General features: G+C 37.5%; 1 protein-coding gene across 9 annotated transcripts; it reads right to left on the reverse strand.

Moving 5' to 3' along the window:
- Positions 1-215: 215 nt before the first annotated feature.
- LOC101174368 (APC membrane recruitment protein 1) lies at positions 216-9,737 on the reverse strand. 9 transcript variants are annotated; one of them, XM_078931197.1, is made up of 4 exons: positions 9,659-9,737; positions 9,292-9,477; positions 7,322-7,390; positions 216-5,000 (listed from the first exon to the last, which is right to left on the reverse strand). In XM_078931197.1, exon 4 carries the CDS (start codon positions 4,888-4,890, stop codon positions 1,957-1,959), a length of 2,934 nt encoding a protein of 977 aa, XP_078787323.1. In that variant the 5' UTR covers positions 4,891-5,000; positions 7,322-7,390; positions 9,292-9,477; positions 9,659-9,737; the 3' UTR covers positions 216-1,956. The 9 variants fall into 9 exon arrangements, with proteins under 9 accessions (XP_078787323.1, XP_078787322.1, XP_078787321.1 ...); XM_078931196.1 differs by having other exon boundaries at positions 9,552-9,737; XM_078931195.1 differs by having other exon boundaries at positions 9,548-9,737.
- Between the last annotated feature and the right edge of the window lie 4,251 nt (positions 9,738-13,988).

The following is a 13,988-nucleotide window of genomic DNA, read 5'->3' on the forward strand; positions in this document are numbered from 1 at the left end:
ACATTTAACATTTATCTAAAACTTTGCTCCTAACAGAAACACCTACAGCGTTTGGGTCATGCCACTTATGTGTAGAAAAAAATGCAGGTATTTAAAAGTTTAATAAAAAAATAGGATAATTTAAAGACAAGATTTCTACTTAAGAACTGGACTAAAGCAAAACCAAACTTCAGAACAGTGCAAAGCTCACTTTCAGTGAAAGAATCCAAGCCTGATTATACTTGATATCACGTTTATTTTCTTGTAAGGCAGTGTTGTATTCAGACAAAAGCTTTGAAAATGTTTAAGGTGAAAGTAAACAATAACTCATAAGAAAACTTAGACCCAATTTGCCATTTGTAACAGCCAAACTGTACATGATACAAGAAATCAGAACCTAGGGCTATAAAGACAATTGTAGACATTTTCCTAATATTACAGACAGAAAAATAACAACACTCCATTTTTAAAGAAAAAAAATAGCTTATCTTAAATTTAAAATCCAACCACTTGTTCATCCCTCACAATAACGGAAACGCAGTTTTGAAGAGCACAATTTTCATCTGAACTTTTTACTTCCTAGTTGGTGGAGCTATTTCAAATTGAAAACAGAACAGAACAAAGAAACAAATGCAACAAAAATAAAAGCATGGTTTTTCTTAGCTCAAAAAAAAAAATTAAAAAAAAGGAATCCCAGTCTATAATCACATGCTCTCTCTCATTCATGTATTGTTTCACTGCTTATGAAAACGGATATTTTCCATACAGGGGAGTTTTAGAAGATTTGCAAATGATTCTGAGTTCCCCTAAAAACCTTCAAAATGTAAACTTAAAGTTGCAGTTGAGATAAAATGTGGGAACAATAAACAACTCCTTTACATGTGTTTTTAGTTGTTTACCATGAACATGGTGGAAAAGTAGAACTAAAAAGAGCTAAAACTGTTTTAGTGCATCTCAAACCTGAACCCACAGAGGACTGTTATAACTGTTATAAAACAAAACAACCAAAAAAGAATCTCTGGTCTGTTAAATGGCATCTTCCTATAGATGAATTTTTATTTTTTATGACAGCTAAAAAAAGACTGAAATAAAAAGGTCCACTCGCTTTATTGTCTGTGTGGATGAGTGAAAGAGGACAAAACACCTGTGGTGTGTCGGGATTTGCTGACGGAGAGAATGTGTCACAGACAAAAACTCAAGTGAAGATGTGCTGGAAATTACAGGCAGGAAGGAATTACTGCAGTTTACTGCAGATTTACAAACTTCATTCACCATTTCAGGCCTGACGTGTTTGACATTGAAAATGCAGTTACTTCTTAATAGAGTGTCATACCGGTTCCAGTCAGGGCATCTTTTATTTCAGAAGTCTTTTCAATGAGGTGAAGAAAATTCAAACACCTGGATTTAGATGTAACGCTGCTGTGGACTCATAATTTTGAAATGCAGTAAAAACAAACCCAAGTTGACATTTAAGGCAAAGCAAAAGCATTCATATGTTCAAAAGGCAACAGGCGTAGCACGGTTGTACAGCTGAAGCCGGGCTGATGATGACCCTCGCAAACAAGTGTGGCATCAGTGAAGAGGCCTCAATATCAAGGCTACAAGTGGGTAAAACATTCTTGTCAAATTCAGTAGCTTAATGAGATGAGAACTTTAATGGAAAATGAAACAGCTGCTCCTTTAAATTCTTTCCATCTACATCTAGTAGCCCTCCGTGCACATAGACTGGTACAGCACAAATGCAGAAAGTCAGACGTTCTGGACATCATTTGTCAGTTTATTCAAGCGGTTCAACTCCACTTCCCGTCGGAGTAGACAGCTCCTCCAAACACGCGTCTGTGCAAACTAAAATCAGCAATTTTTGTTCCTTTGGACTAATATAAAAAGTGATTGCTGGCATTTGTCATCCAAACTGTGGCAAATCCTTTCAGTTTAGAGATACCTCAGGTAGCTTGCTGCAAGCCACAGAGAACAACACTACATCGCTTGACTTTCACAGAGGACGGATGTTTTATCTTTACACAAAGCTCCCTTCAGAGGACTCTGAGGAAGGCTCGCACCTTCTGCTCGGCCTTTACTGCTCTGGGTAAAGGATTTCATATGAGCAGTGTTACAGAAAACACGATCACCAAGATCGGCAAGCTCCTGCTCTGTCATTCCAGCATAAACCAGGGTGCCCTGAGGTCCACAGGAGTCTGACAGCACAGGGAAGTGACGCTGTCTGCCGCTTGAATCTGGATTGTGGGACATGAAATCACAGCTAGTGTCGTCTGACACAGTAGTGCAAAGATGATGCGGTTTAAGGTCAAAGAAGTCCCCGCTGGAGGAGTGATGAGAACTTAGACTTTGGACTTTTACAGTGACGTCTTCATCTGTCCTGGGATGCCACGACGAAGACATTATTCCTTTACCGTTTCCAGCTTCTGAGGACGACATAACTATGTTCTTTTTGCTGTATGGTAAAGAGCTTGAGTCCTCTTCCAGTTGAGAGGAATAAGCAACAGCCGCCCTGGTGTCTGTGCATACATTAGGACCTTCGGTATCCAGAGACCTGCTCCTCTTATCATGGGTTAATGTGTGAGGCACGGACTGGCTGACTCCTATAACGCCATGTTGCCGGGGGAGACTGGCAACAGCCCACGCGTTACTGATCAGGTTGTGTTCATACAAATCAAACATCTGATAATCACATTCAGCAAACCCATCTTTCTGAAGGTAGCTTTCCTCAAACTCCTGATAGGGTGAGGAGATGTCCTCTTCTAAGTCCATGCGCATCTGCTCATCATATTCACCCTCGTTGTGCATATCAACCACGTCAAACGTCACTATGGTGGGTAAGGCCTCCATGTTTGGAGTGAAAGCAGAATTCCTGTCCAGATCATCCGCATTGTTGCCGAGGATTTGAGTGTGTTTGGTGTAATCTTCAAGTGCTTGTGAGAAACACACTGTCTGCCCATCATCCAGGAAGGTGGTGCTCTCTTCAGCAGAGGAACTTTTGTTTTTGTATGGTAAAGCCACAGGCTTGTTTTCTTCAAGATGTTCCTCTTTAGGTCTGCAAAAGGTTTCATAATCTGGATGAGATGAGCTTCCAAATGCTACGCTGCAGTCAGCATTTGTGGATATTGTTCTCTTTTCGGTTGGAGTGAGCACTTTTCCAGTGTCACCAAAAATGCCTACTGCAGCATCTTTCATGTTTATCGATACTTGTTTTGAATGTGCATTAGTGTTTTGATTCCCTCTGATTTCCTGTCGACTTTCCACTTTCTGTGTCAACTCCAAGGACTTACTGCACGTGCCCGGCCTCTCTAGAAAACTCTCTGCGTATAGTTCGGCACCTATTAGCAAGCGATTCATTTCTGGAACAAAAGCAGCATCCATCTCATCCTCTGGCTCAGACAAAAAGGTGCTTGATTTGGAATTGGGATGAGGTGATTTGTTCTCATAATGAGGACTGATCAGACTCTCATCAGGCGCAAAAAGTTCATAGAGTGCATCTCCGCTGTAACTGTCCCTGGGTAATCTGCCAGCTCTTAACCCGTCACCTTCTTCCTGTCCTTCCTGTGGTCCAGGGGTCGTTGAGTCATAGTAACCCTCATCGCTATTTGGAAATGACTCCTGATGTTCACTTTGGGGAGTTAGAGCATCTGCAGTTGAGGAAACAACTATACCAACAGCCTGCTGAGCACTGCTACTGTTCAATGAGTCCAAATTGTGAGAACTTGTCAACTCATTTGTGTCCGTCTGGTCTGGATTACAAGTGCAGCAGATTGCGTCATTGTTTCCCCAAAACTCCTGAAGGCACGTTTCATCAAAATCCTCAGGTGAGGCCATTTCTTCTCCACCACCTTGGTAAGTAAGGTAACAGGAAGCCCTCTTCCCTCCGTTCCTGCTCCGTTCTCCAGACACCGTGCTGTCTGTGATGCTGTCGTCCTCTTGATCTGCAGTGATATCCCCACAGCCAGTCAGCGAATCAAAGCTCTTCAACGATGAAACATCTTCGAACAGGTTAAGCCCATCTGAGGAGCCGTGAGGAATTTCCGACTTCAATGCAGACGGAGACCCCATCTGAGGCTCCACACATGGTGCACTAGAATCTATCAGGGTCTCTTGGTGAGTAGTGGAAGCTCCAGCCACCGCAGCAGCTTCCTCAAGCAGATCATGCTGCTCCTGACCGCCGTGCTCAGACTTTGGTCTTTCTTTCTCTGCGCTGTTCTCCAATCGCATCACATCAGCACTGCTACATTCAGGACCAATGGAAATGTCACATTTCATGACATCTGTGAAATCAGGCACATCAGGTTCAGATCCCAGGCACTCAGTGACAGGCCGGCTGACTTGGACAGCAGGCCCCTCCCTCCCAGACTGAGGAAAGGATATTGCAATCATCTCTGTTGTATCCAAGCCGGCATTTCTCTGACCTCTGCTTTGCTTAAAACTCTGAAAGAGAGTTCTCAAACCCCTTTTGTGTCGACCGAGTGTCAGTGATTTCTGCTGATCAGCAGAGTGACTACATTCGTTGTGACAGCTGCTTTGGAGCTCTGCAGCAGTTTCCCTTTGACTGTGATACTCTGAAGCCTCAGTCAAGGCGCACACACTTCCCAGATGGTCTGTGTGGCTGATGTTACTCAACCCATCATGGGTTTTGCTTTTGCTAATTCCTTTCTTTGAGTGCCATTTGTTTTGATTTTTACTTCGCCCACCAAAAAAGCTCGGTAAAATACAGATACCTTTGCGAACTCCAAAAAACGTCAAAGCGGTCCTCCTGAATCTCCCAGTTTTCTGAGATTTGACTGTTGTATTTATCGGATCAGACTGAACGTCTTCTGTGATGAGACAGCGGGAATGCACATCAGCGACCGGAGGACTATCTTGGGCGTCACATTGTTGCTCCTCTACCTTGCAGTGAGCCATGACTATCACTTTTACAAAGACAAATGCCGGACAGAAGGCATCACAGACCGGGTTTAAAAGTCAGCTGAAGGCGGAACCACACCAAACTCATCACCCATCAGGTAAGGATCCTGCACAAAAATAAAAAAGCCAGTCAGTGAGAAGTTTCAAAATAATTGCCATTAGGAGACAGAACATTGAGGGAAAAAAAAAGGAAAAGGCAGCTAATAGATACTCTAGAGTAGGGGTGCCCAATTCGTCACTTGCGTGAATAACATCACTTGATTGACATGAAGTACAGCCAATCAAACATTCTCTGATACACACTTCAGTGCACACGTGTCTACGACTACACTGAGCACCATGCTCTACGAACTATATACAGGACCATAAATATTTGGACAGAGACACATCCGTTCTAATTTAGTTTCTGTACATTACCACAGTGAATTTTAAATGGACTTCCATGCTATTGCATGGGCAGGTGTGGGCAATTCCCTTGTTATGTCATTATGAGTGAAGCAGATAAAAGGCCTGGAGTTGATCAGAGGACTCGTGCTTGTATTTTGAAGATTTTGCTGTGAACAGACAACATGCGATCAAAGGAGCTCTCCATGCAGGTGAAAGGAGCCATCATTAAGTTGAGAAAACAGAAAGAAAAAAACCCAGAAATTGCTACAGTATTAGGAGTACCGGTATATAAATCAACAGTGTGGTACATCCTGAGAAAGAAAGAAAGCACTGATGAACTCAGCAAGGCAAAAAGACCTGGACGTCCACGGAAGACAACAGTGGTGGATGATCACAGAATCATTTCCATGGTGCAGAGGAACCCGTTCACAACAACCAACCAAGTGTCTCTAGGAGGTAGGCGTATCAATATCAAAGTCTACCATAAAAAGAAGACTGCATAAAAGTAGATACAGAGGGTACACTGCAAGATGCAAGCCACTCATAAGCCTCAAGAATAGGAAGGCTAAATTGGACTTGGCTAAAAAGCATCTAAGAAAGCCAGCCCAGTTCTGGAAAAACATTCTTTGGACAGATGAAACCAGAATCAACCTCTACCAGAATGATGGCAAGAGAAAAGTATGGAGAAGGCGTGGAGAAGCTCATGATCCAAAGCACACTACATCATCAGTAAAACACTGTGGAGGCAGTGTGATGGTCTGGGCGTGCATGGCTGCTAGAGGCACTGGGACACTAGTGTTTATTGATGACGTGACACAGGACAGAAGCAGCCCAATGAATTCTGAGGTCTTCAGAGACATACTGTCTGCACAGATCCAGGTGAATGCAGCCAAACTGATTGGGCGGTGTTTCATAATACAGATGGACTACGACCCAAAACATACAGCCAAAGCAACTCAGGAGTTTATTAACGCAAAGAAGTGGAATATTCTTGAATGGCCAAGTCAGTCACCTGATCTTAAACCAGTTGAGCATTTCACTTGTTGAAGACTAAACGTCAGACAGAAAGGCCCACAAACAAACAGCAACTGATAGCCGCTGCAGTAAAGGCCTGGCAGAGCATTCAGAAGGAGAAAACCCAGAATCTGGTGATGTCCATGAGTTCAAGACTTCAGGCTGTCATTGCCAACAAAGGGTTTTCAACCAAATATTAGTAATGACCATTTTGATTTTTAGTTATTTCATTTGTCCAATTACTTACGAGCCCATGAAATGAAGGGATTCGGTTTAAAAAGGCTTTAGTTTTTTACATTTTTATGCAATCTTTTTGTTCAAACCATGGAATAAAAGCTGAAAGTCTGCACTTTAATGGCACCCAAGTTGTTTTATTTAAAATTCACTGTGGTAATGTACAGAAACTAAATTAGAAAAAGTGTGTCTGTCTAAATATTTATGGACCTGATTGTAGAATTTTTCCCTTCTAATCTTCAGAAAGGTGTGAGCGTTCAGTGTCAGCCTTCTAACTGTGGACGTAGCTGCTAATGCCCTAATGGCCTGAGGTCCGTCACTCTGAAAGAGTGAACACACATTGAATGTTTCTGGTGTCGGCACACCGTGCGCTGTGGCGCTGTTGACTAACAACTACAAACACACGGGTCAAATTGAAAGACAAATGACAGAACTTTTATCATGAGGAAACTTACATATTCATCTAATTTTATCAATACATTTAAAATAACTGTCGGTTTCACTTTAAAATCTTTATAAAAACTCAGGTTAATTAAATACATTTATGATTCATGATTTGAGCCATTCATCTTGAAAGTAGCTCGCATGCAAACAAAAGTGTGGGCACCCCTGGTTGGCTGCCATCACAGTGATCAAAAACTAAAAACTCTTGTTATGACAACTGTTTTTTTTAAATTAACTTTAAAAAAAAGGCAAATAGACGGACTGCATAAAATTAAACTGTCACCAAATGCAAAAAAAAAAAAGTATTATGTAAGGGAGGAAACATGACCAACAAGTCATAGTTACCCACGTCATGACATCTAAGGCGCCATCCTTCCCAGCTTCTGGCGTCTTCAGCACAGTGGATCTAAGCACCAAGCTGTTTCACAACAAACAAAGGTATTAGACTTAATTATCTACATTAACTAGGTTCAGGTTGATTTAATATTTTTAGCTATTAAACTGTTGTATGTATTTCATAGGATGACACTGGTAATCAGCTTCACTGACATAAAAATGAACATTTTAATGTACCGGCATATTTAGTAACATCCAATATGGGGAAAAAAGGCAAGACGGTCAAAAATAAAAAAATAAAATCTTGATCTTTACAATCACCATCTTAGAGATGGAAAAAAAACATTCAGCTCTTTAAAAAAATGTATGCTTGACAACAATATTATTGTTCGTCTCTCTTCTTGATTACAAATGTATTTTATAGTGATGGCAAGATCGAGCTTGCTTTTTTACATTTGGATAAGCTCGATCATGCCATCACTGGGACTTCTGCTTCAAAACACTTTCTCGAGCTCTGATCAAAACGGGAAGGTCCTGTTTCATTTTGTGTTCCATCACATCACCAGCTGTTCTGAACAGTCTCTGTTGTTTTCATACTCCGCAGAACTAGAACTCAATGAAAAGCAATAATGTGGTAATCATGTTGATCTTTTTTGCTGTTTTTTTTAAGACAAACTTGTGTCCTTTCTGATAGATTTCTGAAGATCACCATACATTGGCAAAGATTTAAAAGCTTCTCCAAATGATGTTTACAATGGTCACCTGCAACAACGCAGATCCCCTTTTGATGCTTCGGAGATTTTTTTGTGCAATTTTGCATGCTTTTTTTCTGTTTATTATTTATTTAATCAATTGTGTCCTGCGTCCTCATTGTCCATTTCAGGGGTCCCCAAACGTTTTCCAGCGAGGGCCACATGACTTTTCCATTCTCTGATCGGGGGCCAGGGTCAGTTTGAAACACAAAAAGTGTGACGATCATAGAGTTGCCTAAATGTGAACATTTATTGTATCCCAGAAAGCCACACATAACCAAATAATAACCCAATCTGATATCAAATAATCCTCTCTGGGTTCGTCACCAAAAAAAATAAAAAAATAACCAATGCAGTTTTGAAGCCTCTTGTAACTGTACTCAAATTCATTAGTATTTTGTTTGTTCTCCATAAAAGACAGATTTTTTAAAGTATATTGACAATTTTATGTTTAAGAAGCAGGTAAGCATTTCACCTGACTCAATGCTTGTGCACGAACAGTTTATCAGAATCAAATGTCTTTTTATAAAATAAAAACTTACTACATCTAAAGTACCGTAATTTTAGTTTTAAAAAAAGATACTAAAAAAGAAAAACATCGCCTTTTACGAAGAAAACATGTTCAGCCACTAGATGTCGCTGTTGTTACGGGTTTCGAACGTTCCACAAGCTCGGATCTTTTTTTGTAACAATTGTTCTAAATGATTCAATCTCCCAATCGTTCCATTTTGACCGTCACTAGTATTTCATCTCTAATAGTTTTAATTTTTTGTTTTAATTGTAACACATGAAATCGTGGCAAATACACAGGTGTTAATCATGAATTCTTCAGGAGCTAATAATGATTAGCTGCGCAGCTGGCTGAGACACTGGTCATAAACAAAACAAGCCAGCATGTTAATGAATCACATTTAGCTATACTGTATAAAAGCCCGTATATTTTGAGTTTTATTAAGTTTCACTCGCTCAATACAAACATATGCCAAACTTAGATTGTTTAATAAATTATATGTTTATTTGGACGATTAGAAAGTGCTAAGCAACAGGCTGTTTTGTAGCGGGTTTGCTAAAAACAGCTGTAGCATCGTGTTCGCCAAAAAGAGAACATATTGACGGAGGAAAAAAAAGGGAACCTTTTGAGAACGCCCAGAACGTTCTGCGAAGATTGATGGTATTCAGTCCTAGCAACAAGCAGCACAAAGGAATTGCAGGAGTCATGGAACAAACTTACCACCAGTGGGGAGGACGACGCGGAGCTGCACCTCATGTCTCAAACAGCTGTTAGCTTAAACGGTTGTTCCGGCCGCCTCAGGCCCTGGAGAAACCGAACCGGTTCTATTTATTTCCAGCTCTCGTTAGGCTGCATGGCTCCTCGCTATATCATTATCATCGCACAGCGGAGCGTCGAAGCTGAAAACTGAGTTAGACACATAGCTAAGCTACTGCTACTGCTGTCGTTCGGTCATGAAAACGAAAACAACACACACCAACCGCAGGTTAGACTTATGTAGGTGTCCCTGCTGCATGCGACGATCAATAATAACCATCAAAATGGAAGCAGGTGCAATAAGACGCTAATGACGACGCCATCCTTTCACCTCCTTTTAGGCTAAATCCAACCATTTCCCCCTCTCCTCTGGATCTCCTGGGCGCATGTTAATGACGCAACACGTGTGTGTTCCTGGTGTTTTCTTCAAGGTTTTTATTTTTTTTTTTTTTATTTTTTTTTTTTATTGTTTCCAACTTATCCCTAAAGCTAGGGGACTACGTGATACAACCAAGAGAAAAGCATTATTTCTTTTTCTTAGAAGAACTGGCGGAAATATTTTTCTGTTGCAAGAAACTCATTCTTGTGAGTTGGATGAAAAATTTTGGAGATCTCAGTGGGGTGATCAGTATTTTTTCTCTCATGCTTCTAATCATTCTGCAGGTGTTTCAATACTCTTAAACAAATTTACTGGGGATATTTTAGAAAAAAAGAGTTCTGAAGATGGCAGATGGATAGTAATGGCGTTAAAGCTGGATAATTCCATTTTCATAATCCTTAATATGTATGGTCACAATATAATAGCACAAACAAAACAATTAGCCACAGATGTTTACAATATTATACAGACTTTTATAAAGAAATATAAAGATGCAATTCTGATTATTGGGGGAGATTTTAATGATGCCCCAAATGATTGTGTGGATAGATTTCCAGTAAGAGCTCTAAACTCTCAATTTAAATTGACTGATTTCCTAATTGATAAACTTTCCCTCATTGATGCGTGGCGTTTTCTCAATCCTAATAGCAAAGAGTTTACCTGGAGTAACTCTCATAAAACTCTGCAATCAAGAATAGATTTATGGTTAACATCCTGTAATTGTCTACAATATATAACTAATATTTCACATTGTTATGCCCCATTTTCTGATCACAAAATGATAACTATTCAACTAAATGGTTCAAAACACAAAACAAACAATAAATTAAGAGGATATTGGAAATTTAACAACAAATTACTTGAAGATGAACATTTTGAAAATTCCATTAGACAAGAAGCAAAACATATATTTGGAAATAAAAGCATGAATGCTAAGCAGAAATGGGAGTTCTTTAAATTTAAAGTTAGATCCATAGCAATTGAACGTAGTAAAACTCTTAACATAAACAAACAGGCCAAAGAAAATATGATAATGGAAGCTATACAGTCTTTATTACACAAAACCTTTCTTTCTGATGATGAAAAGACAAATTTAACCCAGCTTCAAAATGAAATAGATAAATTATACATCGAAGCTGCAAAAGGCGCCTTCATTCGATCTAGAGCAAAATGGCTAGAAAATGGAGAAAAAAATACCAGCTACTTTTTTGCTTTAGAAAAACGAAATTATAAAAGAAATACAATTACAAAGTTGAAAATTGATAATAATATTTGTACTGATCCAACAGAAATTGCAAACCATGTAAAAAGATTCTATGAAGAATTATATATTTCCAAATTTAATGAAGAATACAGTCAAAAGTTTTTAGGTAACCTAAAAGAACACATCCCTTCTATTTCAGACACATTCAAATCTATCTGTGACGATCATTTAACTAAAGATGAGCTGCTTGATGCCTTAAAAAAGATGAACAATGGGAAATCTCCAGGAAATGATGGTCTTTCTAAAGAATTTTATTGTCACTTTTGGTATGTTATCAATCCTCATCTAATGGAGATGTACAAAGAGTGCATTGTACAACAAGAAATGACAGCTACAATGAAACAGGGTTTAATAACTTTAATACCCAAACCAAATAAAGACCCTGTTATGATAGAAAATTGGAGACCAATAACTCTTTTGAATGTGGATTATAAAATATTAGCTCTTGTTTATGCCCAACGATTGAAAAGTAATCTACACGAAATTATTAGCGAGACTCAATCTGGTTTTATGAAAAATCGACATATTAGCAATAATATAAGGTTAATTTTGGATTTATTAGACTATTCAGAACACATTGATTCTGAAGCACTCATTCTTTTTTTAGACTTTTACAAAGCTTTCGACACTGTAGAACATCCATTTCTCTATAATGCACTGAAATTATTTGGCTTTGGGGAAAATTTCATTTCTATCGCTAAAATGTTTTATAAAGACATTAGCAGCTCTATTCTTCTTTATCCTAATACATCCCAAAGATTCTCCATAAATAGATCAGTACGCCAAGGATGTCCAATTTCTCCATTTTTCTTTTTAATTGTTGCAGAACTACTTTCATTAAGAATTAAAAATTGTCCAAACTTATTAGGTTTATCTATATTTCAGAAAGAAATCAAAATAACACAACTAGCAGATGATACTGCATTATTCTTAAAAGACAGAAACCAAGTTGACCTTGCTATAAGCACAATTATCTCCTTTTCAAATGCTTCCGGATTACACCTTAATTTAGGAAAATGTGAAATATTAAGTATTAAAAACGTAAAATATGAAAAAATTCATAGTATCCCGATTAAAGATGTAGTTACATATTTAGGTATTAGTATAACTAAAGACATTAAATCTAGACAAAAGCAAAACTTCTCCTTGAGAATTAAAAAAATGCAGGATGTTATGAATATGTGGCTTCAACGAGATCTATCTATTTTTGGCAGGATCCTCTTGACTAAAGCAGAAGGGATCTCAAGAGTAGTTTATCCTGCCTTATCTTTATTTGTTCCTGATTCAACTTCCAAAGAAATAAATAACCTCTTAGTTAACTTTACATGGAAAAATAGACGTCACTATCTCCAGAAAGAACAACTTTATGCCCCCTCATGTAAAGGAGGGTTTGAACTCATAAATTTTTCTGATTTGAATTATACATTTAAAATTAACTGGATTAAAAAATGCCTTCAACACTCAAATTCAATTTGGTATTTCATCCCCTTCAATATTTTTAATAAAATTGGTGGCCTTCAATTTCTATTAAAATGTAACTATAATATCAAAAAGATTCCCGTCAATCTCTCAAATTTTTATCAGCAGGCTCTTCTTGCTTGGAAGTTATGTTATAATCACAATTTCTCACCACACAAAAGTATAATTTGGAACAATGAAGACATAACAATACAAAATAAATCTTTGTTTAAACAAAACTGGATTGACAAAAAAATAATTTATGTTTCGGATCTTTTTGACGAGAATGGTACGATTTTGGATTATGGCAGATTTCTAAATAAAATGTGTTTTCCAGTAACCAGCAAAGAATTTAATGGTGTAATGAAAGCTCTCCCCTCAGGATTAATTCAGCTGATGACCTCTCACCTTAAATATCAAGACGCCTCTAATATTGACTCTCCTTTAATGATTAATGGCATTGATATTCTCAATAAAAAATGCAACAATAAATATATTCGGAATACCTTAAGTGAAAAAAGACATATCACACCAAAAGGAGAAATATTTTGGAACAACCTTTTAAATGATATAAATTGGAAAAAAGCTTGGTTATTGCCAGATACATTTTGTATAAATAACAAAGTTAAAGAAATACACAAAAAAATTCTACATAACATTTACCCCACAAATATGTTTATATCCAAATTCTCAAATATAGAAAATAATTGTAGTTTTTGTATTGATTTCCCTGAATCAGTTCTTCATCTTTTCTACTTTTGTAAACTTTCCCTTGAATTTTGGAACCAATTAGAATGCTTTGTATACAGCAAATTTAACTGTAACGTTGCTTTAAATTTGAAACAAATAGTTGCATATTTTAATTCGGATGATAAAAAAGTAGAAAAAAGTATTAATTTGTTACTTCTCCTTTCCAAATTTTACATTCATAAGTGCAGAATAAAAAAAACAACTCCCAACTTCACCATATTTAAGTTCGAGATGCTCCAGTTTTATGAATATATAAAAAAAATTAATACACCCAAAGCAAGTAACACTGAAATGATTTGTGCTTTTTTGTTTGATAGGTAATCCCCTCCTCTAAGAAAACTTTGTATTATAAATATTATTATCATTATTTTGTAATCCCCTTTTATATATTTTAAGATAATTTATTTTTCTATCAGCATATTCTATTTTGGATATATTTCTGATTATTTTATTATTATTATTTTTTTCTTCATGAAATGATTCAATAAGTTTGGATTGATGACATTGACTATCACTGCTGATGCTCTTTCTGAGTCTTTGATGCTGGATTTTGTATGCTTATGCTTTGTTCAATAAAGTTGTAAAAAAAAAAAAAATCTTCAAGGTTTTTTTGTTTTTGTCTTTTCCTTTTCTTTTGTTGAAACAAATGACGTTTCGAAAATGTGATTAAAAATAAATCAGTCTCTCTCTATTTATATCTATCCATATCAATCAAATTCATTACAACCAAATTTAGTAGATTTCTTTTTTACTGTATATGTCTGCACCCCACCCAATCACCAACTATTATTGCATCGTATTGTCAGTGGA

This window comes from Oryzias latipes, chromosome 14, assembly GCF_053564925.1.
Source record: "Oryzias latipes strain Hd-rR chromosome 14, Olatipes_Hd-rR_3.1".
NCBI classification, from domain to species: Eukaryota; Metazoa; Chordata; class Actinopteri; order Beloniformes; family Adrianichthyidae; genus Oryzias; species Oryzias latipes.

Coding starts and splice junctions, on each gene's coding strand:
- LOC101174368 (XM_078931197.1), bottom strand. CDS start 4,890: ATGGCTCACTGCAAGGTAGAGGAGCAACAATGTGACGCCCAAGATAGT.